This window comes from Ciconia boyciana, chromosome 30 (assembly GCF_034638445.1).
Source record: "Ciconia boyciana chromosome 30, ASM3463844v1, whole genome shotgun sequence".
Lineage (NCBI taxonomy): Eukaryota > Metazoa > Chordata > Aves > Ciconiiformes > Ciconiidae > Ciconia > Ciconia boyciana.
Window position 1 is genome coordinate 402319 of NC_132963.1, and position 26972 is coordinate 429290.

The 26972-nt window shown below is 44.1% G+C and overlaps 2 protein-coding genes, 1 long non-coding RNA gene and 2 other non-coding genes across 35 annotated transcripts in view; 4 read left to right on the forward strand and 1 right to left on the reverse strand.

Moving 5' to 3' along the window:
* Positions 1–924: 924 nt before the first annotated feature.
* On the forward strand, positions 925–15327 carry LOC140645031 (medium-chain specific acyl-CoA dehydrogenase, mitochondrial-like). Of its 7 annotated transcripts, none has more exons than XM_072848250.1 (12): positions 928–1110; positions 2852–2951; positions 3785–3882; positions 3994–4063; positions 6421–6521; positions 6608–6688; positions 7481–7611; positions 8847–8955; positions 9849–9989; positions 10066–10161; positions 10862–11110; positions 13952–15327. In XM_072848250.1, exons 1-12 carry the CDS (start codon positions 1087–1089, stop codon positions 14021–14023), a joined length of 1272 nt encoding a protein of 423 aa, XP_072704351.1. In that variant the 5' UTR covers positions 928–1086; the 3' UTR covers positions 14024–15327. The 7 variants fall into 7 exon arrangements, with proteins under 7 accessions (XP_072704352.1, XP_072704348.1, XP_072704351.1 ...); XM_072848248.1 differs by adding an exon at positions 1611–1895 and having other exon boundaries at positions 1027–1110; positions 3785–4063; XM_072848249.1 differs by adding an exon at positions 1611–1895 and having other exon boundaries at positions 1027–1110; positions 2855–2951; positions 3785–4063.
* Positions 2082–17032, reverse strand: LOC140645036 (uncharacterized). 15 transcript variants are annotated; one of them, XR_012039927.1, is made up of 5 exons: positions 16894–17032; positions 16389–16527; positions 10928–13432; positions 2675–2903; positions 2082–2295 (listed from the first exon to the last, which is right to left on the reverse strand). It is a non-coding gene; the product is annotated as an uncharacterized lncRNA (long non-coding RNA). The 15 variants fall into 15 exon arrangements; XR_012039922.1 differs by lacking the exons at positions 2082–2295; positions 2675–2903 and adding exons at positions 3698–3722; positions 5537–5603 and having other exon boundaries at positions 7638–13432; XR_012039925.1 differs by lacking the exons at positions 2082–2295; positions 2675–2903 and adding exons at positions 3704–3722; positions 5537–5603.
* Positions 17010–26972, forward strand: part of LOC140645032 (olfactory receptor 14J1-like) — a 38577-nt gene continuing 28614 nt past the window's right edge. For 2 of the 11 annotated variants that reach the window (XR_012039915.1, XR_012039916.1), the window contains exons 1-6: positions 17424–17651; positions 17762–17868; positions 19650–19702; positions 19818–19917; positions 22315–22421; positions 23555–23781. The gene's annotated coding sequence lies outside the window, so the exon portion shown is untranslated. The other 9 variants (XM_072848254.1, XM_072848262.1, XM_072848260.1 and 6 more) reach the window with 8 other exon arrangements.
* LOC140645059 (small nucleolar RNA SNORD45) lies at positions 18317–18401 on the forward strand. Its single transcript, XR_012039936.1, has one exon. It is a non-coding gene; the product is annotated as a small nucleolar RNA SNORD45 (small nucleolar RNA).
* Positions 22584–22666, forward strand: LOC140645061 (small nucleolar RNA SNORD45). Its single transcript, XR_012039938.1, has one exon. It is a non-coding gene; the product is annotated as a small nucleolar RNA SNORD45 (small nucleolar RNA).

A 26972-nucleotide genomic window follows, 5' to 3' on the forward strand; every position in this document is an offset into this window, starting at 1 on the left:
GGAGTGAGCAAGCGGCTGGGTGGTGCTTAGTTGCTGGCTGGGGTTAAACCACGACAGTTAAGTACAAAATCAATAGTCATAGTTGTCAGCAACGAACCAAGCAATCAAGAATCAAACCCACCAAAGCAATAACGGGGCTAAAAATATTCGGCATACCTGACTTTGAAGTGTTACACAAAGTAAAATGCTATCCAAAATCCAGCTTCCAGAACACAGCTTTATATTTCAGTAATTCTGTTAAAAATTTCATATCAAAAAAGGTTGTTCCTAGAGAAATCAAAGTAGCGATTTCTCTTGAAAATGTTATTTTAATAAAGCCTGAAATAACACTGCTTTAATCCACTGAATGAATAATATTCAAAAAAGTGTTTTTCACAGCCCAGCAGGTAATTTCCAAGATCGATGCTTTTGCTTTAGCATAGAACCAGAACCGAGTTCATTCACAAGGGCATTCTACAACACTCCCCACCCTGTACACAGCACTATGGTGTCTCAAATGCAGAATGGCATTAAAGCTCAGGTTTGTACTACAAATGAATTGTAAAAGCCCAGCAAAGCCAGTCCATTTTGTTCTTTTGTGGTAGCGAGCCCAGACGTTACCAGAAGGCGACCAGCTCCGGGCACTCACCGTGCAGGGAAATGAAAATTGTTTCCTGCAGAGAAGGGAAAAATCCCGACGGGCAAAACTGGGCAGAGCGGGGCCTGTGCCCCGGTCCCCGTTCCCGGTGCACCCCCGAAACGGGGTTGATGATCCCCGGGAGAGGGGAATACAGGAGAGCAGGCGGAGGGAGAGACTTTCCCGCTGACAGGAAAGCCGTGGGCCGGAGAGCGGGCAGGCGAAAAGCTGCGGAGCCCGCAGTAAACGAAGGGCATAAACGCCCCTTCAGCCGGGGGAGGGGGGGGTCCGGCAGCCGCCGCCGGGCCTGGCCTTTGCGGGGGAGAGAGCACCCGGGCCGGGCGGGCAGGGCGGGCCGGCCCGGGCCCCGCAGGCCTCCGCCGGCGCCGCCCCCCGCTGCCCACCCCGCCCTGACCCGCCCGGCCGGGCACTGCCGGGAGCCTCCGCGGCCGCCGGGCGCCTTCCCCAAGATGTCCGCGTTCAGAGCCAGCCGGGTGAGCGGCCGGGACGGGCCCTGGCGGCCGGGGGGGACGGGGAGCGCTGGAGGGCGAAGGGCCGGAGGCCTCGGGGCGAGCCCGGCTGCCGCCCGCCGTAGTGCCGGCTTGAGGGCGGGGGGCCGTGCCGCAGCCGTCGGCGTCAGGGCCCGGGCGGGCGCTGCCGGCCCCGACCCCGGGGGTTCTCGGCCCGCCATCGGGCCGGCCGCCAGGCCTGGAGGCGGCCCCCCCGGGCGCCCTGCTTCCCCTCACGGCCCCGTTGTTGCCTTTCCCGACGCGTACCTGGCTGCGCTGCCGGTGGCATTTTTTCATACGTGGCGTATCAAAGTTGTTTTCTGAAGTACTAACCCTCCTGTTAGGAGTTAAAGATCTTCCTTCTGTAAGAAGGAGTTACCCAACCACCCGTAACCTCCCAGCTTCCCACCAGGCAGAACGAAGGGGTCACAGCTCAGGCAGTACCGTGCTCACACCGGCCCTTTTCCCGCTCTCCCCGTTTCCAGAGTCGCTCCTGGATTAGGGGAAAGGTGGAGGGCGCTGGGTCAGGGCGGCTGGCAGCCGTCCCCTCCCTCGGGCAGCAGCAATGTCCCCCGGCGGGACGCGGCCACCTGCCCAAAGCGTCGCTGTGACAGCGGCGGTCAGAGAAGGCGGCTCCGCCCGACGGCAGCCGGTCCCTCGCAGATCGAAGGCGACGCTTCGGGCACGGGCGGTTGGAGTTCAGCCCCACCACAAATGCGCCGCGGTGGCGTTTCCAAAGGTGGCGGAGCTGGCGGAACCCTCCAAGGGAGGTGCGTGAGGAGTTGGGTTTGAGCATGGCTACCGGGGGCTTGTCACTGAATCCACACAACAGGGAGGTTAACGGAGCAGGCAGGTGATCGCCCAAATCCTTGCACGTTGTGAACCGTGGTCCTTTGTCACCCCTCTGTGCCACCTCCGGGTGTGACCCCCCCCCCCGTCCAATTCGTATTTCCTTTTGTTGAGGGGAGTGTCGGGTTTTTTCGGGGTAACCTTCGGTGCTGACCTTGCATACCACCCTGGGATGAAAACCATGATAGGCTTAAGTTCTCTAGCATAAATTGGACAGCTTCTTTCATGTAGGGTATCACCTTTAGCATTATTTTGAATTCAGGACTTCTTCTAGTTTAGAGACAACTTTTTGATGAATAAGCTGTATATGACTGGATCATCCTTTAAAAAAAAAAAAAAAAAAAGGGATTACAATTACCTGGCTTTTTCTCAGTCTCCTCTTCTTCTTGTCTGTTTCCAGATAAAATAAGGTATAAAACGTTTGGGAGGATGGAGATCTTTGTAGATGTTTGTTGGTATTGTTTGATTGTTTTGTTTTTCTACCTAATGGTGGTAGCAGTTAGGTAAGAAAGCTTAGACAAGAAGGTAAAACGTAGGTGAAAGCAACATACCATTTTGCAACGGCTGTGGCTTGTGAAAACTCCAAACGAGTAATGTATTGCCTACCAGAAAATACAATCCTGAACTATTAATACACTCACTTAACACTTCAGTATTCAGCGCTTCTATGCCTAGCAGTGGTCCTCCTGCATTTCTTCACCTTTTAGCTTTATAGATGTTTTCAGTATTCTCTGAAAAGACTTTTTTTCGCTGTGTTGATACCTATTCTTGCCGGCGTTCTTCATGCTTCGTTGTGCAGTTGTGCTGCAGTCAGGCCAGTAGCTTGATGAGACTTGAGCTGCAAAGCTCTTACACCTCATGTTCTTTTTTTCTTTAGCAGATGCTCCGAACCATTGCAGGGCGTGGATGGAGATCCCATTCTAGTAAACCTGCTCAAAACGTACATATAAGCAAACCCGGAGCTGGCTTTAGCTTTGGTAAGGATTGCAGTTTTTGAAAGTAATAAAACAGTTAAGGACAAATTGCAGAGTTAGGAAAAAAACCCCAAGCAACTGTATTGCAGTTCAGTATGAATTTACAATGAAGGTGTTTATTCTGAATAGATTTCTATTCTTTTTTAAAAAGGATTTGAAAACCAAAATTACTGTCGTCTCCAGCTCAGGAAAGCCAGGGCGTGTCTGATATTGATGAGATTTTCTTCTTTTTTTAACTAAGGTCTGTCTTGAGCTGTTTTATTGCCAAAGCTGCCTTAGCTTTGAATAATTATCTCACACTGGCTTTTAAAACGTTAAAATAACTGTACATAGTCTTAGTTGAACTTGGTTATAGAGAAACATTATAAAGAAATTCATCCTCATCTTGGCATATTCTATACGTAAAAGCAAATTTAGTGGGTCGGCAGCTAGCTGTTTGAAACTGAGCAGCCAGAATTATCAAATAAGGAACGTTTATCTGCCTCCATCTCCTCCTTCATTTAATTAGCACAGCATGCTTCTCGTTTCTTTTGGTAATACATTTTATGTTACATGGTCCTTCCTACTCCATTTTCAGTATTTGTGGATAATTTTGTCAGAAGTAAGTGCGTGCATTGTAGGCGTTCGTTAGAGATCAGCGGAGGTTTTCTCTAGAGAGAAAGAGGAAGTTGAGCTTCTTTGGATTCTGGAGAGGCCCGGGAAGGTGGGTCCTGGCGGTTTGAATTGTCCTGGAAGGAACCAAGACGTGGTTTTTCTTTTCTCGTAGTCTGACAACTGGCAAAATGAAAGAAAGTACAGAATTTGTGACTTTATTTTTTATTTTCTTTTTTTAATAGAACTTACTGATGAACAGAAAGAGTTTCAAGCTACTGCTCGTAAATTTGCTGTGGAGGAAATTATTCCTGTTGCTGCACAATATGACAAAACTGGAGAGGTAAATCTACCACGCAGTAGGGGAGAAAAAAGAGATTTTTATCTTAACCTGCGTAAAAGTAAAAAAGTTAACTGTGATGAATCAGAAAGTGATTGTCCCTCTTTATTTCAGTATCCTCTTCCGCTCATAAAACGAGCTTGGGAACTTGGTCTTATAAATTCACATATACCAGAAAGCTGTGGTAAGTAAACATTCTTTTTAAGCTGTAAAATAAAACAAAGAAGAGGCCTTAGAGGAGGTTTATATGTGTCATTCTGGATTCTGTATACAATGAACAGTTGCATACTTGAATACTCTAAATTTAATCAGTAGGGAGGTTGACACACACAAGTGTTACTAGGGGTGCATATAATCAGGCAACAAATTAGATCACGAGTTAGTAATTTATGACCAGATTTTCTACCGTGATTACAACTGCCTAATGTTCCCCATGGTGCGCTGTGTCAGCTGATGAGGCAGAGAAATTAGAAGTCATATTTTGATGTAGTCTCTGACACAGGCGGGAGCAAATTAAGAGTTTATTCCAGAAGGACAGTTTTCCGGTTTAGATGACGTGCGGTACAGCAGTGCTTTGGCAGTGCTTAGGTATATGACCACCATGGAAAAAATGTTACATTTTAGATTTTTGTTTTTGCAGTTCTGTTACCTGAAAAGGAAGTTGGGGAAATGTCCATAGCAGACCCTATTTTTTTTGAAGACTCATCAGAGGGTGTATCTTGGATCAAAAATGTAATTAACAAGCTTAAGGAACAAAGAGACAAAAGGTGCAATTGGGAGGATAACATGTATTCAGTCACAAATTCTAGGGAAACTCAAGGCTGAAATAGCTGGACTATTGCAATGTGTAACCACTTGGATATTAAATTAAAACTTGCAAGTGACAAATTGGACACCATTGCTTTACAAGGTCTCCAAGGGAGAGCTGGGAAAATACATACCAGTAAGCCTGATATACCATGTAAATTAAGAGCAAGTAAGACGAAGTACAGCTAGAGTGCACACACATAAACATGGTGTGCTAGAGAAGGGTTTTCCTAAAAGGAAGTCATGGCACAAAAAATAACTGGAGTTCTCTGAAGTAGCTAAGAAGCGTGTGAACAAAGGATGCCTGGTTGGTACAAAATGCTCAAACTTCCAAAATGAATTTGAAAAATCATCAGGTTTCATAGTGGAAAAATCAGCAGCACAGTCTTGCTGGCGCTTGTGCTATTTGGGATATCTCTAAACAATGTGGAAAAGGATGTCGATAGTGAGGTCATAGAGTTTACTGATAATACTAAGTTATTCAATACAGAAAAGATGAGGCAGGTGCGAAGAGCTGTAGGAGAAGGTCGTGAAAGTGGGTGACTGTTAAAATGGCAGATGAAATTCAAAATAGGAAAAATGATGCCCACAAGAAAGGAAAGAAGCAATCCAAACTTCCCAGATAAAATGGTCTCTTCTGAACAAGTTACCACCTCTGGGAAAAAAAAAAAAGAGATTTTAAAAAAAGAAGAGATTTTGGGGAGAGAATAATATATAGTTTTGTGAAGATGTCAGCATAATGCCCAGAAGTGGTCTAAACCATAAATTTAAGGTCAGAAATTAAGAAGAGAATGCAGAAAAAAGCAGAAGCCATGAATGATGCTGCTTCTCAAATCCAAATAGCACTTGCCTCTTTAATTCCATATGCTGTCTGATCCTTCCACCTCAAAAGGGTGTTGTGGAAATGGAGGAGGTTCCTAGAAAGATGGCAAAGATGATAAAAGGTACCGAACAGCTTCTGTATGAGAAATGCCTAAAACGCCAGTGTCACGGAGCGCGTGAAAAGGGATTCATAGCTCGCTGTCCCCTTCAGTACAACTAGAAGGCCTCAAATGAAGTCAGCAGACAGCAGGTTCAAACTAAATGAAAGGAGATGGTTCTACACTCAGTGTGTAGTTAATCTGGGAAAACTCATTGCCCCTGGGTGGTATTGACGCTAAAATTGTACATAGGTTCAAAAAGAGACTGGGCAAATTCAGAGAAATGTCTGTCAGGGGTAAGATACCAAAGACACTTTTGGCTGAGGAAGTCACCTGAAGGCTGGGGAAAATATTTTGAGGAAGTATTGCTGTATTGTTGCTGTATTTTTATGCGCTTCCCAAAGTGCTGGCTTCTGTCAGGGTTGGTTTTCTGACGATACAGACACTTTTTTTTTTTATTCCTAAGTGCTGTGGTACCTCAGGAGCCCTTGTGGCCCTTTCTCTACTTCCTAAGAACCCTTAAGAAAATTCTCAGATGTGAAGTAGTCAAAGGATTCTAGTGGTACGTTCTTGCCATTTTGTGCAACTTGTCCCACGTCAAGCACACAGTCACCCTGGAACTGCAAAGTGTCGTTTTTAAGTCATCTGTTACTAATCTGACAACACTTTCTTTCAAAAGCTTGCATGGGAATGTCTAATCAAACACAGTGCAGAATCAAATGTACGTGGGGGAATACGTTTTTGATAAGTAATTTTTGGAAATCACTAGTATGTTCCACTTCAAACTCGTGTTAGTCAAATATTTCACCTGTAGGTGGTCTTGGCCTTGGCAGTTTTGAAGCATGCCTTATTACGGAAGAGTTAGCTTACGGGTGTACGGGGGTTCAAACTGCCATTGAGGCAAACTCCCTAGGGGTAAGTTCTGTCTTTTCTTACCTCCTTTAAACTACAGTCTGTGCCCTTTAAAAAGATGGATTAATGGTCTAAATATTTTCTTTCAGCAAATGCCAGTAATCATTGCAGGAAATGAGCAGCAGCAGAAAAAATACTTAGGAAGAATGACCGAGGAACCGATGATGTGTGTAAGTGTAACTTAGGAACGCTGTAGATTGTTCCTAAACCGTATTAATCAGGTTGGTTGGTTGGTTGAAAACAGTGATATCTACTCACAACTTAGCCTGTTTTGGTTTGTAAATACGCAGTGGCATTTACTGAAAGTCAAAGGATTTTCAGTTAGATGTATTCAATAAGCAAATAGAAGATATTACCTGGAAAACCATCCTAAGTCACTTACCGAAAAGGAATACCTTTTCATGCACTTTCAAGAGAAGGTGTAGGAGTTTAAGAAAAATGCAAGGTTTATATGGGCAGAAACTCAACTCAGATGGGCATTAAACTGCATTTATGAATCTTAAATATTATCTAAGCAGTACTCGTTACACAGAAAGAAGTAAAGATTCATGTGCAATGTGTTAAAATCTGAACAACTAAGCCTCATAAAATGAAGAGCACGGTAACCATAGAATGTTACTCTGTGCTCTGATTTTCAGATTTTAAAGATCCTCGGCTTTCATATCAGAGTTTGTGAAGCATAAGGAAGCGATGACTTAGTAAAAGTTACAGAATGGTTCTGTTTATCATTAAAGCGAAAGACAATTTTAAGTATTATTACAGATTTATAAGGAAGATTAACCCTACATGTTTGGATTCTTGCTCAGACAGTTGTTGAGTTTTTGATGTAATATTTTGGGGTTTTCCACGCAGTTCGCTTAAGTTTTACAGATCAGTTTGCTGCACATAATTCTGCAATAATTTGTGGTTGCTTAAAACCAGAACTTTTATTCCTCAAGATTTTGCATTTTATTTTCTTTTAGGCTTACTGCGTAACAGAGCCTGGAGCAGGCTCTGATGTGGCAGGTATAAAAACAAAGGCTGAGAAGAAAGGAGATGAATATGTTATTAATGGCCAGAAGATGTGGATCACAAATGGTGGGAAAGCAAACTGGTGTGTTGACTTTTGACTCGCATTACCTTTTCTGTTACTCTGTTCTAAACTGACGTGTCGTCCCCCCCAAGCTGGATACGAGCGTTTCTTTAAAGATCTGTTACAAATCTGAACGTTCATTATGTTTCACCACACTGCACTTCAATCCGTGACCAGTTTATCAGGACAATGCCTAAAAAGGAAACTGAGCAATGACATGACAGCTCCATTCAAGAACGCCTCTCAAAGTTTGCTGCTATCAGACAAAATTCATTCCGCTTTCTCTTCAGGGAAGGGCAGCAACAGTGAGAGTTAACTTGCACAGTACTCAAGAGGCTTATGTTACAAGGGACCTTGCTTTGTGGGTGTGGTGACCGAGATCAGTTGCTTCTGATTCTACTGGAAACATCTCCCACTTTTAGTGAAGACAGAAAAATTTTAGGATTGTGGTGTTACATTTTATTTTCTTAAGGGAAGACTTCTTCCAAGTGTCAAAGAATCCAGATTTTGCTCTGGTGTCTATGGAACGTGCTTTACAAGATAGACCTTTTCATCGTGTCTCACATAAGATCATGCTCATCCCCAACACATAAATTCTTTTTAATTCAAGAGGAAAAACTTTGTATGTTTATGTATTAATGTAAGGTCATTTATGTATAAAATGTAAATATACGTATGTATGAAGTTGAATTTTCTCGTTATTTATTTCCTTGTTCAAGGCATAACCATCAAAGGGAATCTACCAGCTATCTTTTGATGTTATTGAACCCCATAAATGTGATTTACAACTGTTTAGTTTCTAACAGAAAAAACTTATTTACAACTTATACTTGGAAGAATAAAATTAAGATATTTGAAATCAAGAGGATAACATAACATTTTGCATGCAATACTGTATTTCCTAAGCAATAATTTTTATGTATGTGCTGTGAATAGGTTTCTTTTGTGCTATTTGTGAAGCTGGTTGTAATATTAAGACTTACAATACATGGGAAAGGTGGAGAACCTTTGCATGTTGATCTGAAGTAATTTTATTAAATCTTGACTTTTGCGGTAAGGGATGCACTGACACTTCCTCTCCCTCATTCCCTTTCAGTTTATTTTTGGAAGGGACAAGAAAAAAGGGTTGTTAACTTATTGCTAGATTTATTATATGGTACAAACACACATTAAAACATTTAACATGTTAGCTAAAGAAGTATCTGACTGTTAATTGTGAGGATAAACTGACTCCCCTCTTCTTTGTTTTACACTAGGTATTTTTTGCTAGCTCGTACCAATCCAGATCCAAAAGCTCCTGCAAGCAAAGCCTTTACTGGATTCATTGTGGAAGCAAATAGCCCTGGAATCCAAATTGGAAGAAAGGTGAAGAGTGTATCTCTGATTTGACAGGCCAGGAATTACTATTCGCTTCTAAACCAATAATGCAACAAATTGCCATTAAAGAAAAAAGACTGTGAAGCAACTGAACATTTTCATGTGCTCACGTACAATGATCTTTTCATTTTCGCAGCATCCAGAAACTGTTCATAAGACATACTTAATTATAATTTGATTAATCCAGCTAAGGAATTATTTGGAATGGTCTAAAGTAAGATGACTTTGCACAGCTGCAAAAGAATCTTTGAGAACCATTTAATCGATAAGTGCCAATTAATGTGAAGTAGCATGCCTTGAAAGTGTGAGAAGCAGGGGGGGACAACTTTAACCGTAAACACACAGTGTGCTTTACTTTTAGCTCCTCCTGCTCAAGGAATAGGCCTCGGAGGCACTGGTGCTAGTTCTCTTAGGGGTGGGGGGCAGAAAACAAGGAAAGTACTGTTTTTAGTAGCAGGCAAAATTGGACATTGAGCATTAGGAAAGGAATCGGAAAACTTGAAAATCTCATTTATCTATTTGTTTGTTTGTCGTACAGCTGTATTTTACTTCTGCCTGCATTTTAGGTTCTTTACTTTTTCCTCTCCCATCTCAAAGGACATAACTGAAGTAGAAAAAGACAAACGAGCGATTACAGCTACAGAATTAATTTTACATATGGAGAAAGTAAACTGCCCGGCTTTGAAAATTAAGGGTGTGCTGGTCTGTAACTGCAAAACTAGTATTTGTTGTGTATATGGTGATTTTTAGATAAAACTGAAGTGTTTTGGGGGGGCGGGGGGGGAAGCTTGCTTTATGCTCTGAGCAAACTAAAGAATGAAAACATGTTGCACCTTGAAAGAATCCAGTTTAGTTGCCCCTCTGTAAACTTCCCTTTTCAGGAAATGAATATGGGTCAGCGCTGCTCTGATACAAGAGGTATTGTCTTTGAAGATGTGAGAGTTCCGAAAGAAAATGTATTAATAGCTGAGGGAGCTGGCTTTAAAATCGCAATGGGAGCTTTTGATAAGACCAGACCACCCGTAAGTATCAGAAATAAGTTACTTAAAAAATATAATAGGAATTCCGGATTTTCATTCTGTGCTATATTTAATTCAGGTAGCAGCTGGGGCTGTTGGGTTGGCAAAAAGAGCACTCGATGAAGCTACTAAATATGCTTTGGAGAGAAAAACCTTTGGGAAGCCAATCGTTGAAGTAAGTTGAAGATATAAAAATAAATATATCAAAAAGCTATGTTTTCACACCAGATGCACTACTAGTGAATTTTCAAGGTTGTTCCTTGACGTTTTGGACGTGTGATTTATTATATCTCTGCCATTGCTTGGGTTTTCAAGTATCTAGGTCAGCACTATCGAAGTAAATCTAGCTACGCAGTAACTCCTGGGATTCTTCAATAACTTATTGATGATAATAGTAAAATCACAAAGAAAACTCCGCCCCGAACCCTGAAACTCATGTACTGTCCGGACATACTTAAGTTCTTCAATTCTAATGAACAGGGATTTTCAGGGAAGGAAAAAACCTCCCTGAGGTACGTAAAACAAGACTCACGGTATTAATGCTAGTAGAATACATTGCCAACCACACTGCTTACCATGCTTAAAGAAGCATCAATAAACATCAGACTAAATACAGATCTCGTAAAAAGTCAAGCACAACTTCGCAATTCAGTACTTAATCCCTGTGACTAAGTGGATTTTAGAATTAAAAACTTAAAAGTCTAATTCAACATACAGTTATGAAAGCCCGATCCAAATTCTGTAGAACTCCTCAAGTACTATTTCCTGAGTGTGTTGAATTCACAAATGAAGAAATTAAGAAGACTGTATTCTTTCTTGGATGTCATAGGATTTTAAGCAGGCAATGTTAACCTAGTTGATCCCATCATTCATAGCACCAAGCGGTGTCTTTCATGCTTGCTGAAATGGCAATGAAAGTGGAATTGGCTAGGATGGCTTACCAAAGAGCTGCGTGGGAAGTCGATGCTGGTCGCAGGAACACCTACTATGCTTCCATTGCAAAGGCGTTCGCTGGCGATGTTGCAAACCAAGTAGCTACGGACGCAGTGCAGATTTTTGGAGGAAATGGATTTAATACTGAATATCCTGTAGAAAAACTAATGAGAGATGCTAAAATCTACCAGGTGAGTAAAAGAGAGAATGCGATCTTTATAGTAATGCATACATTGTATATAAAATAAATGAATGGCTGCTTGTTTGAAATCATGATGTACATATAAAAAAAGTTTTGAGGATGAGTACAATAATCCTGCCATTTAAAGAAAGGGCATTCAAATCAGGCAAATTCTTGCATACAAAACTCTTTGCATTAGATCAACAAGTTAGCCTACGCAAGAGAAATAAATTTAGTGGTGTGGTTTTGTTTTTCTGACTTGGGAACTCTGAAATTCTTGGACTCTTCATTCGGAAGCTTTTGAACTCTTAGAAAAAAACGCTGTAGAGAACACTGATCAAAATACCAATGCTTGCTTTGGTGTTCTGTAAGTAGAGATGTATAATGCTGTTCTCTTCATCACTTCTTGTTCTGCTCTAAACCTTCTGTCTGAAACTTTGGTATCATAAACTGGGCAGATTACTTCAGCTGAGATATCACCAGCACGGAGTATCATGGATTCAGTATCTTGCGTATGTTGTATTAACAGAGGTGTGGCACAGCCTGGAGTGATTAGCTCATATTTACTCATGTTTAGCCTGTAGTCACCCATAATCCCCAGATCTTCTTCTGCAGTATGATTACCAAGAAATTATTCCATGTCATAATTCTTCAAGAATTCAGCAAGAATGATTTAATTATGGTCAGGAAAACCAGTAATCTTTCTGACATTAATAATGACTAGATAAAACATATCAAAATAGATGACATCAAGAAATGCATGTGAACCATGATCTGCAACGTTAGTTATGACAGCTGTCACTCTAGGTAGTTGAAATTTCTCTTACAGCTGACTTTGAGATGAAAAGTATTCTCACTAGCCAAGAATTTTTCTCTATCTAAGGACAGAAGACTGCTGGTTTGGAATCTAAAGGTTCTGAGTACTAATTGCACTCCTGCAAGCGAGGAAATGAATAAGTAATTGAATTTTGTTATGATCGGGCTTTTTTCCTGTTAGGTTCTATGTGTTTCTAGAGAAAGAGGGTGGGAGGGTTAGAAGTTTCTTTGAAAGTTGAGACTGATTTTACAGGATCCCAGTTATTCAGATTTTCCATTACACTGATCCATCACAAATGTGTGGCTAGGTAGACTTTTTTTTTAAAATTATTCAAATTAATCAGATTTCATATTACATTTTTGGTGTTTTTCTGCTCCCCTTCATCCCCAAAAGAATACAGGAAAGGCTTTTCTCTTTACAATTATGTCATCCTTGTCTCTTGATTACCCTTCCCTATATTACTGCCCAATTCCAATGGCATATGCTTTTGGCCATATGTTTCATGGACAGAAACTTGGTTTTCCACCTGTTGTTTTCTTCCACATATTTGATATTTCTCAGTATGACACAATTACCAGTAAACACAGTAGCAGAATTGTGTCATACTGTGAAATTCTTCCATGTCCGCATTTTGCTCTAGGTTTCTGTCTGGCTACAAATCTAGGCTACTATGATAGAAACTTGTAACTTAGTTTCTCAAATTCAGAAAACTTCCCTTCTTTAATTGTCAAGGATTCTTGGAACTACTCCCGTTGGCTTACAAACCAAAACCTTTCTCGCAGTTACTTAAGAAGACCATGGGTTTCAATGTCTTTACACTTGAGTTTCATGGTTGTCTCCATCAGCGAGTAATTTAGTGCAGCAGGAGCAGATTAGCAGATGGCAGGAGGAGCTGCCGAGGCCCCTGCATCTCCTGTACGCGGTTTGGGGAGGCTGAGTTCACAGCAGGCCTGTTTAGACTGAACGTCCCCACTACGTACGTTGTTGTAAGGGTCCAGCTGTAGGCTTGGACCATTATGTCTTCGTTAGGGTTTGGAGGGTGTTGGGTGTATGCAGAGAGGAGGGCTTCCACTTCGGTTTACTCCAGAGGGCAGCTAGTATTGACAAAGCAAAATCTGCTCGATGAACTGGATCGATATGGGGTAAGCAGCAGCAGTCAGAGAATTCACTCTGAGGATGAACAATTGCCTCCGAACCAAAAAACGAATGTGACCACAGGTTATAGTGTCTTTATTTTTGAAAAGCTCTGTAAGGTTTGGGAAGATTATCCCTATTTTATGAGTACAGAGAAAGTGAATTTGCATGCCTTTGAGCAATTTGCCAAAGCAAGTTTTGGCAGAACTGGGAGCTGAAACACTTACACCCCTGAACTGTGTTGCCCTGGAATGATGTTGTGCTGTACCTGTGGAGTGTACGGCCTTCTTTCTGCATTAGACCCGCAGATGTGTTTTGTTGTGTATCTCTGGCTTTGCTGCCAGCAAGCCAGATAGAACAGAGGGAAGATGCAGCATGTTTCTAGAGGAAAATGCAAGAATACATGGTTAAAAACAAAAAAAGAAAGAAAAAAAGAAATACTGTGTTGAAGGGAATAAATGGATGAAAGGGAACATTTGTATAGCTTTGAAAGGCTAGTCAAAAAAAAATACACCACTTTCAGCACAGGTCACCTCCTCCCCTCCACCCACTGTTTTAAAACCTACTTTGTAAAACCTGAATTATGTATTTTCTTCCCTAGCTAAGACATTTTCCCCATCCTTCTTCACCCGCTATGTCTGTTAATTTCATGAGAACCTATTGAGTTTTGATGAGAGCATCTGAGAGAACAAGACTGTCTCTCAATATCTTGTATGTGGTTTATTGCATTTAGCCCACTGTAGTTAGTCAAGTCACACTGGAATTTTTTCAGTTTTCTCTGTCCTTGTGCACATCCTAATCCACACCGGATTAGCGCTATGAAGGTTTACAAGTGTAGAAAGATCCGTGAAATTTTTTTTAAAAATGATCAGCTAACATTATTTTAATGCTTCTTTTCAGATTTATGAGGGAACTGCTCAGATTCAAAGGATGATCATAGCTCGTGAACATGTTGGCAAATACAAGGCTTAAAGAAATGTATCAAGCACGTCTGGTGCTGCTGTAGTGTTCTGTGTTCCCATGGAAGAGGATTTTAGGGCGTTTCTCAATACAATTAGAAAGGCGTGGAAAACCCCCTTTTCCTTCCAAATCTTTTTCTTGCGTACACCATTAAGCGCTACTTCTGTACTCCCCGTCCATTCCCTCACTTCATTCCTTCTGATGAACAAACTTGGTGTTTTCTAAACACTTCTGAATTCCAAAGTGATTGGTTGTCATCTTTGCCCACTCATTCTCTTTCACTCAAATCTTTGGCTTTTGGTGGGAGAAGAGGTAAACACCTTCCCTGTAAAATTTGTATGATCAAAAAAGTGAACAAAATTCAGATTTTTTGATTTTTGAAATTTTTTTTTGTCTGTGAAGGCATTGAGCATGTAACAAGGAATTGGATTTTAGGTATTCCTGTATTGTTTATGATACAGATTTGCTCCCACTGTTTTCGCACTGGAGTTTGGGTGGATATCAAATTAATAAATCTCAGGGAAATTTTAAAAAGCAATTCTGTTTCCTCAGGAATACCATGTTGCAGCATATGGTCTCTAGGTCAGGCCTTGCTAAAATAAATATGCCAACAGTGTGGTTTTGTGGCCCCTAGAAACTTGCATCTTTTAAAAAAAGTGAAAGCAAATACATATTGACTTCTGGACCTTTCAGAAACATGCGTTCTCATCAACTACAACACAGATAGGCGTTCTTTTTCTCAATGGTGACTGGATTGCTACTTGTAGATTATCTGTATTTTACACACATCCATGAGTCAGTATGAACAAAAACGAGGTTTTGTTTTCAAAAGATACAGCTTAATAGGGCTTCTTTTCTGTAACTTAACCATCTTATTGACCCGAGTCCAGCAGACCGAAATTGTCAGTCAAAGCGTTTATCTCTGTGCCTCACAGAAACCTGTAACGTTTATGAAGAAAATACTTGTTTTCTTGTGTCTTAAGCAAGACGACTTCTTTACAGATGAATGTTGAGTACAGCTCTTGAGAAATACCGGTATGTGTTTTTATCATAGTGGGAAAAAAGAAGTATGATCATTCAGTTTGATACATGTTTTCATTTTAACTGATCCCATGCGAAAGAACCTGTAGGAAACTGCCTTATTTTCAGTTATAACAATGCTGTTCTAAACTTGGGTATTGCCCCAAAAGCCCAAATGCAGTAAGGGCCAAGAAATGAGAACCTCACAACACAACGTTTAAACACACTGTAAAATGAGATGATCAAAATGGTATTTCTGACAGGCATTGCTGCATTTTAATAAAAACTATTTTTAAGCAGAGAGCTGCAGTTGCTTTTATTCACTTTGCTCGTCATATCATTTAAATTGTATTTCAGGTAGGTTGTCCGGTGTGTGAAGTATGTTACAGCTGTACTGCAGTTCTCACTGTGCCACAGCCCCCAGCAGCGGAACAGCCTGTCCAGCTCCGCAATACCAAGGGCTGCGTTGCTGTTGTCTGCACGTGTGTCGGCCTTAAGGATTTAGATACTATCCAGTAGTAACAGAATATCAGCTTCAGAGAGCATGGCCTCTTTCACTACTACACTTCCTAAGCGAGTAAATGTTCAGTTAGGATGATTCAAGGGAAAGCATGTAACTTTTCCTTAAGAATGACTTACAGCATCACGTTTATTCCAAATCCAGTGTATTTAAACCCATTATTCCTTTCCATCAGTATATATACTTGACTATGTTTGCAGCAAGACCAGCTGAGAAGGAGGAATTTTTGTGGGATTTTTTCTTTTACATTGGGTAGACCCTTCTTTCAGCGCTGGCAGAACACACTTTCCCCAGACTTCTTGGGGAAATCGCTCAGCGCTGGTGGGGCCGCACCTGGAGTGCTGTGTCCAGTGCTGGGATCCCCACGTCCAAGGCACGGATGTACTGGCGAGAGTCCAGGGATGGGCCATGACGATGATGAAGGGTCTGGAGCATGAGGCTGAGAGAGCTGGGACTGTTGAAGCCTGCTGAAGGCTCAGGGGGATCTTATCAATGTGCACGAACACCTCATGGGATGGAAGTGGAGGGAGCCAGGCAATCCTCAGTAGAGCACACCGACAGGGCAGGAGGCAAGGGGCACAAATTAAAACACGTGAAATCCCACCCGAACACAAGAAAACACACTTTTCTTTACTGTGAGGGTGGCTCAAACGCTGGCACGGGTTGCCCAGATAGGTTGTGGAGGCTCCATCCTTGGAGACAGTCAAACCCCAACCGGACGTGGTCCTGGGACGCAGGCTCTGGGTGGCCCTGCATGAGCAGCGGGGGTGGACTAGGTGACCTCCAGAGGTCCCTTCCCGCCTGAACCCTTCTGTGAATTCATTTGCAGCTACTCACCGAAACGCCCTTGCTTCACTACGGTCCCTGTCAGCCGCCCTCTGAAGGTAGTGCTGGACGGTGCAAATCCTGTCACCACGTACGACGTTGACATTGCTTAAGGACGTGCTTCATGGCTGTAAACCGCCACCTTGCTTACCTGCGGGAAGATCAATACTGTGGCATGCCAGACAAGCATTTGCTGTATTGAAAACACCACCCAACACCCCTCCCCCCATCAAAACCGCTCAAAAACCCCAACGCCCCCCCATAACGCCACAACGCCCCCAAAATACCCACCCACCCCGAAAAAACAACCCCCCAAAAGAGACCTTATTTTCAGTTGCTCTATGCCAGCCAGCACTATACACAGTTTTTCACTTATAGTCTCAAAATGCTGTTCCCGCCCGGCACGGATCACGTCTGCCAGAGTCCAACGTTGGTAATTAACAGCGCAAGCAAAGCAATCAGTTTTCATTAGGAAGGCGAGGGGTTTGTTTCTGAAGGGAAGCGCAGTCGCCCTCACCTGCTCTGGGGCTGCGCTCCAGGACCGGCTTCGCCGCGGGGCCGGTGTGGAGACCCCCGCTTCCGGGCGGGGTCCTTCCGTGCCGCAGGGCATCGCTCCTGACCGCCGGGTCCTGCCCGGCCGCGGCGCCGCCTCAGTGCGCCAGCGCGGCCCCGGCGAACGGCGCGGGCAGCGATAGCGGGGTCCTGCCGGGAGCTGCCTTTGCCCCGCCCCGCGGCCTGCCGCTCTTTCCGGCGCGGGCGGCGGCGGAGGTGGGTGCTGCGCACCGCGCGGCGGGAAAGGACCCGGCCCGGCCCGGCCCCGCTGGCCTCTGCAGCCCTGGGGCGGCGCGGGGGCTTCGGCCCCGGTCGCTCCAGATCCGGCGGTGCGGTGGGACCCGGCAATGAGGCTGAGCCGGGCCGGGCCGGGCGTGCCGGCGGGGGGAGGCGCCCGTGAGGGGAGGCGCCCGTGAGGGGAGGCGCCCGTGAGGAGGCGCCCGTGAGGAGGCGCCCGTGAGGAGGCGCCCGTGAGGGAGGCGCCCGTGAGGGGAGGCGCCCGTGAGGGGAGGCGCCCGTGAGGGGAGGCGCCCGTGAGGGGAGGCGCCCGTGAGGGGAGGCGCCCGTGAGGGGAGGCCGGACCCCTCGGCGGGTGAGCGGCGAGCTGGTGGTTCGCCTCAGCCTCGTCGGGAGGTTTCCTTCGCGCCCTTTCCGTGGGGAGGGTTCGGCCAGGCCGGGAAGTGCGGCAGGAGATGTGCCCGCGGTCAGGGTGGGCGGAGAAAGGTCTGTGTCCAAAGAGGCGCTTACTGCTGATGAGTTGCCCGAATTGCCCCCGGGCACGGAAACCCAGCGAGCTGACACCGCAACTGATGTTTTGTCGGTGCTTTTTAAAGGTGACACCGCGACGGGACGCGAGAAGAAAAGCTGATGCCCGAGCAGGTTACTTTTGGAGAAACACGTGGCCCGTAGAGCTTCGTGTGGGACGAGGAGAGGTGGCTCGGTAAGTATTGACTTAGTTCAGCCCAGCTGTGCTTTTAGTGAGCGTAATAACTCTCCCTCCCTCGGTGAGAGTTAGGGGTTGTTTTTTTCTGAGGATTATGACGGTCAGTTCAGCGTTCCTTTCTTTGGTGTGTAGTGTTGTGCTGAGAAAAAGGACTTGGTCTCGATCCTATTTGTTCACCATAGCGCGCTCCATTGTAGATTCAGTTTCTCACCATCTGTCCTGTATTTATTTTCCTTCTTGTGCAAACCGTGGTGAAAAGCAGTACCCAAAAGGCTCCAGTGCTTCCGACCAGTGGCTGGATTGCTTGTGTAATGTCTCTCTAGTCCCATCTCAAGGAAGAAATCTCTTAATGGTGTTACAAACAAATACGGTAGCATCCTGTTTGAGGAAGAAAGTGTGTTGCATTTGGAAGCCTTGGGTAGGACAGGAGGAGGTAGCTTTCTTGGGTCAGTGATGAGTGTTGGCATGTATTATCTGATCTAGAGTTGATGTCTATCACCCCTTTAGCTCTAGAATTACTCTGAGACCCAGGAAACTCCAGTGTCTTTTGGCTGCGACCTTGGAGCTTTTCCAAACTGTGGAATCAAGTTACTGTTCCCAGCTCTGACCCAGTGTAAGGAGGAGGGGCCACAGTTTGAGTTTTCTCCCATTTAGGTGGCAGGTATAGTTCTTGGCTTAATACTGGCTGTTACTAGGAGATGCTTTGACGTTAACTGAATGCCGCTGGAGTTACCCAAAGCTGAGCAGTGTTAGCAAATGGTGATGTGGAGATGCGGTGGTAGACTTCACCAGCCTGTCTTAAGGAGCGTGCGTGTTCTTGATTCACAGACACTGTTTAGTCCCACGTACGCATCCCTGATGTTGGAAGGGTCACGTCACATCTTCCTTGGATTGCAGTGAGCAGTCAGGTGTTCCGATTTGCTTTTTAAGGAGAAAAAGCAATGATGATATCTTTGCATTTGGGGTTTCTTATATTATTTCTGAAAGGCGATAAAAGCTCAACTGAAGGAGTGTGGTACCAGATGTAGCAGAGGAGAGTGTGTGTTCTCTTTCTTCCTGCGGTCTGTGGATTTTGTAAGAAGAAAGGACTGGCATCAGTTGGACCTCAGAGGTACTTTGTTTCATAACTTGTGGCCAGGTCCAACCTAAAATGTTGACTTGGGTTATGAATTGCTCCAAGTGTCTGTTGGTGTGGACATGCCCAGCAGTCGCTCATCTGCAGGGGTGGCTTGTTTTGGTTTAGCTTCTAGGTGTAAGTATGCAAAAGAAAATCTGCAGCTCTGGTCAGTCTTGCTGTAAAACCAGGAATAGTTTCTGCTTCTGCCCAGATACCTGAGGGAGCCAGGAACATCTCGGGCAGGCCAGGAGTTGTGCCCCAGTATTTCTGAGAGTCCGCAGCTCTGCAGTTATCCAGTAGGGCACTACAGGGAAAGTTTAAGGTCACATAGCTCTTTGCAAGTTACACTGTTTGAGTTTATTTGGATATATATGTGGATATATACACCAGCTGCAAAGGAGTTGTTTTCTTTGATGCACAGTAGCCACAGAGATCACTGGAGTTGTAATGTGCGCTTGTTGATTATTGAGGAGATTATCTGTGGGATGGAAAAGGAAAGAGTACAGGGGCACTGTTTAGTTAGGTTAGTCTTTGTTCAATAGAAACCCAGGGGTTTTAGCATTTTGTTCCATATTTTCAATGGTGATTTGAATGTATTTTTGTTGTTGTTAAAAGAAAATAAATATATATTGATTTCATTCCCTCCCCTCCTGCCTTCTAGGGGAAATAGCTACAAGGTTCTCCCTCTGCGCTGCAGCACTCCTGGCACTTCTGGTAAGACCTATATCGTCGCTTGCACAAGTGCAGACCCTTCTCACTAGCACTGCTGAAGCTTCTGCAGCAGTGAGCTTGGCTAGGGTGGTGCATTAGTTGCTGTTCTGCCTTGCAGGGAAAACTGGATGCTCTTGATGTGGGGAATGCAGTCGGATTTGTCTTTATCCTTTACGAGCTCGGATGGTGGATTTGGTTCTGAATCGCATGCAGGACGGGTGAGTTTTTCTTTATGGGGAGACGTTTTAAATTAGCCAGCATCCCATACTGCCTATAAAGGTTTCTTTCTGAGATCTGTGTCACCTGACCCTACCCGATGCTATGGGGACAGCCAGGCTCTTGATGTTAAGGCACCTTGGTAGAATGAGAACTGGCTGCAGGGTTGTAGTTATATTTGGAGCTTTATTATTCTAGAAAGACTTTAGCAGTCAGTGTAGCTTATTGCCAGACAGGATTTTCTAGCAATGAGCACAGCTTTCCTATTACCTAGATTTTAATTTCCTTAAGACTTTTCAGTCACCTGGACCCTCTGCAGATCTGGTCAAATGGTTAAGAATTAGTGCATGATACAAGCATTGTAATGTAGGCTCTGACTTTAAAAAGTCCATGTGTCGCTCGCTTAGTCCTCGGCAGAGGAAGAACAGCGGAGGTGGTGTCTCGGGGTTTAGCTGACGGTGAGGGTGTTCCCCCTTCCCGCTCCGTCATGGTGCAGGCATCCCCTGTATCGCAGCGGGGTGTACTGGTCACAGATCCATCAGTGATGCCTGTTGATGTACCTTCCTTGTCTGCCAAATGCCTGTCCCTTAGTTAAAGTAAATGAAGAAATAGGTAGACAGATCTGAGAAGCTGGGTTGAGACTCGTTATCATTTGGGGGAAAAAAAAAAAAAAACAACTGAAACAGGTATGAAGAAATGCACATGAGGCAGCCTTCCTTCTTCCCACCCTAGCAAGGTCTGGAAAGTCCCTGTTATTTGGGAAGCTGGCAACCCACTTCTCTGACCGAGGTGAAGAGGAGGCACTGCTGGACTTAAAGCATTTCCCCATCTCTAGAGTTTTTTGACTTGCTTTTTAGAAGTCATGACAGAGCCAATCAGATGGCCAATTTTCATGCCCGCAGAAAGTCGTCCCCTTAGCAAGTCAATTTAAAAGTATAGATCTCTACCTTGGTTTTCCTTCCAGATAGTCTGTTTAGAGCTCTCCATCTAACTTTCATTCCTAGAGGCGTGCTTGATCTTGTGTCCCTTTTTGAAGTTTGTACGCACCTGTCTTACAGGTTAGTAGTGCAATTGGTTATCCCCCTGGCTGCAGGTACATCTCGGTCCTTCATTAGAATTTTGTCAGAGTAGGTGGAGTCCTTTGTGTCAGATTGACAACCAGGGATTCGCGGGGCAGTGCGTGCTCAGCGTGCGTGCTCAGCGTGCGTGCTTGATGTTACATTGAACGTTGACTATTTTGCTCCAGTAGCAGGGTTTGGGGAGGTCTGGTAACAACAACCAACCAACCAAAAGAAAACAGTTGAAGTTCAGAAGGAGACTGAAATGTAGAGATTAAGCTGAGAAAATATAATGAGACTTTTCTGTTATCACAAGTACAAAGCAGTGGATTAGCAACGTGGTAAGATAAGTGAATATTACAAATCTCTGATGTGACTCAAATGCCTATTTTGGAAATGGCATTGATGTAATTCTCCTGTTGTATCTTCATATGATCAATGAAGGAGCGAGGTAGGTTATTTCATTGTACCTTTGTCCTCACACCCACCAAAACACTACTGTCATTTGGCTGCTTATGATCAAGAATTGTGTTGTGTGTGAAACCAGTATTTGTGTCCAATTACAGACTTTACTCTTTAGTGGCCTTTGTACCCGTTTGCCTGAAAAGGGTACCTAAGCACAGCAGTCGTAGGTCACAAGGCATTGTATGTATGCAGTGTAATCCTTCCAAGCTAATTTGATCTCGGACCATGAAATAAAATTAAATAATTATTGAATGTATTACACATCCCCTCGTTGTTAAAAATAAAAATAAAAAATATTGTGGAGTTCCGTACATGGGGTTGGACGAGATGATCTCAAGAAGTCCCTTCCAACCTAAATGATTCTGTGAGTCTGTTCACTGAACAACTTGTAGGACTGTGTTTCAGCTTGCAAATCCAGTAGGAACATCCTTCAAATAGTGGTGTCAGAATAGAGAGCATAAGGGTTTTGAGAGAATTTGAAATGGTTATTAATGAAGGCATTGGAGCGTTATGCCACGGGGCAGGGCAGGAGGCAGTGCCTGGCAGGACCCCACTGTAGTGGCCCTGGGTGGCTGCCTGTCCCCGGGGAGGCCTCGGGGCCTGCATTGGGCCCCCTCAGCAGGGTCTAGGTCTTCTGCTGGTCGGGGCGGTCAGTGGCGAGCTGGTGGTTCACCTCGGCCTCGTTGGGAGGCTTCCTCAGAGAGGGTTTTGCCAGGCCGGGAAGTGCAGCAGGAAATGTGCCCGTGGTCAGGGTGGGCGGAGAAAGGTCTGTGTCCAAAGAGGCGCTTACTGCTGATGAGTTGCCCGAATTGCCCCCGGGCACGAAAACCCAGTGAGCTGACACCGCAACTGATGTTTTGTCGGTGCTTTTTAAAGGTGACACCGCGACGGGACGCGATAAGAAAAGCTGATGCCCGAGCAGGTTACTTTTGGAGAAACACATGGCCCGTAGAGCTTCGTGTGGGACGAGGAGAGGTGGCTCGGTAAGTATTGACTTAGTTCAGCCCAGCTGTGCTTTTAGTGAGCGTAATAACTCTCCCTCCCTCGGTGAGAGTTAGGGGTTGGGTGCGTGCTCCCCAGCTGCTCCTCTCTTGCCCTGCGGTCCCCCGTGACGTACCAAGGGAGCTGCTTTGTTAGTTCCCCTGGGTCTGTGATGGGTGTTGGCACGTATTATCTGTGCACAAATCTGAAGCTGATCAGTTTAGCTCTAGAATGACTCTGAGACCTGGGAAGCGAACTTCTTGTTGTTCCTCTACCTGCAAGGAGACTGTAGCTGTATTTCCATATGGCTCTCTTGATGGGAGAACGTACCGAGTCTGGCCACAGCACTGCTCTGTGCTTGCTCGGGTTGATAAACACTGCAAGTAGCGCTGGTTTTACAGTTGTGGGTCAGCAGACGTAGCCCACGACAACTGGATTCTGGTTGCGGGAGGTGGAAAATGTCAATAGCTGCTTATGTCTGGAGGGGGACAAAAAGTTGCAGTTATTGTTTAGTGTCCCCAAAGGAAGTGGAGGCACTATTGCTTATGACTGTTGTACCTGTGCTGAAAACATGCAGTACTGCATCAAGAAAATAATGCTTACGGGGAGCGTAGGTGGAGAAGAGAGAGAGAGAGATGCATATGAGAATTCCCTTCCTAGTGCCATTTCAGCTTGTGGCAGCTTTGGCACTTGACAGTAAGTTTCATGAAATGTTAGTTGTAAAATAACAGAATGATAGTCTGAAGTGTTAGTCTTAAAAATAACAGACATGTTATTTTTGAGAGTCGTTGGGGTGGTGTGGTGTTAGTTTGGATGCCAAGATAATACCTGCTGATCTGAAGTGAGTAGGTGCCTCACTGCTTGCATGTGTTTCACTTGACATTGAGCTTGATACTCCTGGACTAGAAAATAGAGGGGGGCAAGGAAATGTAGTAGTGTAGGTATATACACCCACATGTGCCTGTACATATGTATGCGTACATACATGTATGGCACGTGTGCCTAATGCACGTAACACGTATGAGTGGTTAGTACACCCTAAGTTGTTAACGGGCGGGAAAATGTTTGACACGCTGCAACCTTTGTAAATGTTAACTGAGGCGTTTTCATTGCTCTGTTTTGATGCTGTGCTTAGGTGATTCAGAACTAATCTCATGCCCTGCTAGGGGTGCAGTCTGTCGGCGTATTTGAGGATGAGCAGTGTTTCCGGGGGCGGACAGCAATGGATCTCGTGCGGCAGCTGCACCGAAGGCAGACAGACAAAATTCTGGCGTTCGTCAAATCGCGTCCGCACAGATGTGGTGCAGTAGGTGCCTGCAGAGGTGACAATCCTCATCTTCTGTCGACCCTCGGCATGTCCAGGTAAATGTAACAGGGGTGGCTGTAGAAACAACCACTGGCAATTCATGGTCTTGATGATTGCAGACTTAGGGACTGAGCGCTGTTGGATACCAATGACGACAACTATTTCAGTAAATTATTAATAAATAATCTGATGGGCAAAACTTTAGTATTCATCTCCTAACAAAAATATTCCCTTTTGGGAACCTTGTGCTTTTAGTGTTCCTTTACTGGTGATTTTGTCTGCATTCTTCATGAACTTTGTAGCAGTCTGCTCAAAATATTTCTTCGCTACAGGTTTTAGTGGAATCTTGTAGAAAATTGCCTTTGGATTTTACAAATTCTTCTTGGTGTATGTTGAGGTGAAAGATGTGTATGGCCAGAGGAAGAGTAAAGGTTTGGATTTTCTAGGTATTGATGCACACAGAAATAGGTGACTGTCTATTAGAATGTATAATTAAATAATGATATCTTTTTGTTTGGGGTTGTACATTGCTTTTTGCGTTTGCAGTTGGCATTTCCTGGAAGGGTTAAATTTGTTATCCATATTCACACACTTTTTTAAATGCTGTAAATGGCAGCTACTTTGCTTGCACAGCAGTTCAGAAATCTTCGGGGAATATTTCAAGTACCTTGCAGTATTCTTGGATAGGCATATCCCTGTTGCTGTGTGTGCTTTTGTTTTTGTTGGTTGTTTGTTGGGTTTTGGGCGGGGCAGGGGAGGGAGTGTTTTCTTATCAGGGGAAGGTGATTATGAGCAGGCTTTGGGTGATACTGTTGTTTCCTGCAATTTGTACTTTCCTAGTGACCGCCTGCAATGTGGCCAGAAGTGTCGCAAATGTTATTTCCCAGGGAAAACAGTGGGATTTGTCAATGCCTGTGTGTTACATGACACGTTGTAAATAAGCCTGGTGGTAGATGTATGTGGGACTCCCAGGAACGTTAATGATCAGGGTTAAGCTGTCCATTTGGTCTGTAGCTTGCCCTCTGTGAGCCTTAAGGTAAGAGGAATGTACAGGATCAAACCACAGGCTGGATGCAGAATCATCCTAAAGGCCGTATCCAGCCTGCAGAAAGCAGTTTGAGTACTCTCTGGGTTGTGTTTAAAGAAATCAGCAGTGCTCTGCCTGATCCTTTAGGATCTTTTTCCCAACTTTGTTCTAGTGTAATACTAGTTAAACACTACCATTCTGTAATTGCATTGTGTAACTGGAACTTTATATAACAGCAACATTAATCTAATGGAAAAGTAAAACTCATTTGAAACTAAAAGGTGAGATACGTGCTTATTTTGCATCATGCGTACAGGACTGGATTCCTGCTTTGAGATCTTCCTGCGTTTACTCTGCTAAACTATACTTAGTTTTTCAATACAAGCGTATTTCTGTAATTTTGGGTCTATTGTGTCACGGGATTACTGGCTATAACAGACCGGTTACATCAAATAAATGTTGACTTGCTGTGTTGGTGGCTTTGTGAACATCAGGTACTGTCTGGAGCACTCAACGGGTGACCAGAGAAGGTATCAGATGTTTGTTTGTTTCTTTGTTTGTTCAGAGCTCAATAGAGATTATTTTTTCTAAATTTGAAGAATCTGTGGAAAATGTCAAGACTTTCAAGAAATGCTTTGTGAACTGGCTTTGGTTTTGCTTCTTCATTTTGTCGCTACCACTTGTCACCCAGCCTTTAGCTACTCTTTGTTTGAGGCCTCACGTCAGGAAAGTATATGTACTGAAGTATGTCTTGCTGACCACCTGAATCAGTAGCCTGTTAAATCAGGGCCTGAATATTTCTGCCATTGGGAATTCTCTCTTCTTTAGGGTTTGTAGAAAAATTACTGTTTTACTGGATGCTAATCCCAGGTATAATAGTGTTTTGTGTCACAGTAGGGAGTTGTGTATCCTGGAATAAACTCCTCTGACAAATGGCTAATCACCCAACAGATTCTTTTTTTCCCCCAAAAAAAAATTTGAAAAATTACTCATGAAGAGGGTGCTGTGGATTTTTAGCCTCTCCCGTAGAAGGTGTGAAGGCTGTTTGAAAATCACATTCTTGCATTTTTGTTTCTTGAAGGGAAGAGGTCATCTAAAAAGAGACTGCATCTGCAAATTTTTACCACGAAGAAACCCTTGTTTCTCTGCAACAGTATTGCGATAGCACAGCTAGTCGTTTGCAGAATCACCGATACCATTTGCAATGCCACGTTTAAAACACAATCAGCTAATGTTCTGCTGCTCTGTTTGCCAGCTCCCTGATGTGCGTCTTTCATGGGAGGTGCTAGCATCTCTGGGGGTGACTGGCAGGTTACCTCGCATTGAGGGAGAGAAACTGCGCTGCTTTCTTGTGGCTTGCCAGGATGGGGAGATGGGAGGATTTGCTGACAGACCAGGAGACATAGTAAACAAACCTTAACTAAATAAAGTTTTCTTAATGGAAATCTTCAACTGAAAAAGTGTTTTTTCTCATCTGAGTGTAACTTGTGACCCAGACGTAAGCGTTCTGCAAAGCTGCAGTTTAATTAGAGGGAAAGAATAGGGTAGAGTTGCTTTAGAAGGCTTACTTGGGGAGCACGTGATATTTTACATTGCACTTGCACTGCGACATCCCACACCGTGGTCAGTTGCTGTTCTTAATTCTGGTTCACAAAACACATACCATGCAAATTGTTTCTCACAAGACCACTTAGAAGATCTCGGTAAAAATACTATTAGAAAAAAAAAAGCACCAATTTGTAAGCTTCTAGAGACCACTGTGGGTTAATTAGTCTTCAACACTTGGTGCTTTTGCCTGAGCTAAATGAGTCAGAAATTACTATTCAGAATCCCTACAGCCCAATGTCTGTTCTGTGCCAGCCCACCCACTGAATGAATCCTCTCACTGGCATTTGTCTAGATGGAGGAAGATTTGGGGGTATCATTATGAAGAGGCTGGTGGTATGGATTTTCCCTGTGGCTGAGAGCACGTTAAGGTTTATTTAACATGGTCTGTTCTGTCTCGTTTCAAATGGAAGTAATTGAGATTGGCCAAGTAAAGTGGCAAATTAAGATCATGTCTTTCAAGGGCGCTCATCAGATAAAATTAAAGGTGTTACAAGACCTCAGTGCAACTCCTCTAGAACACTTGGCTGCTTATTTGGCAAAGGTTGGGGGAAATTGTAGCTATTTTTATTACAGCTGTCTTTTCCTTTCTCCACAGATGTGTTACCAACTGAT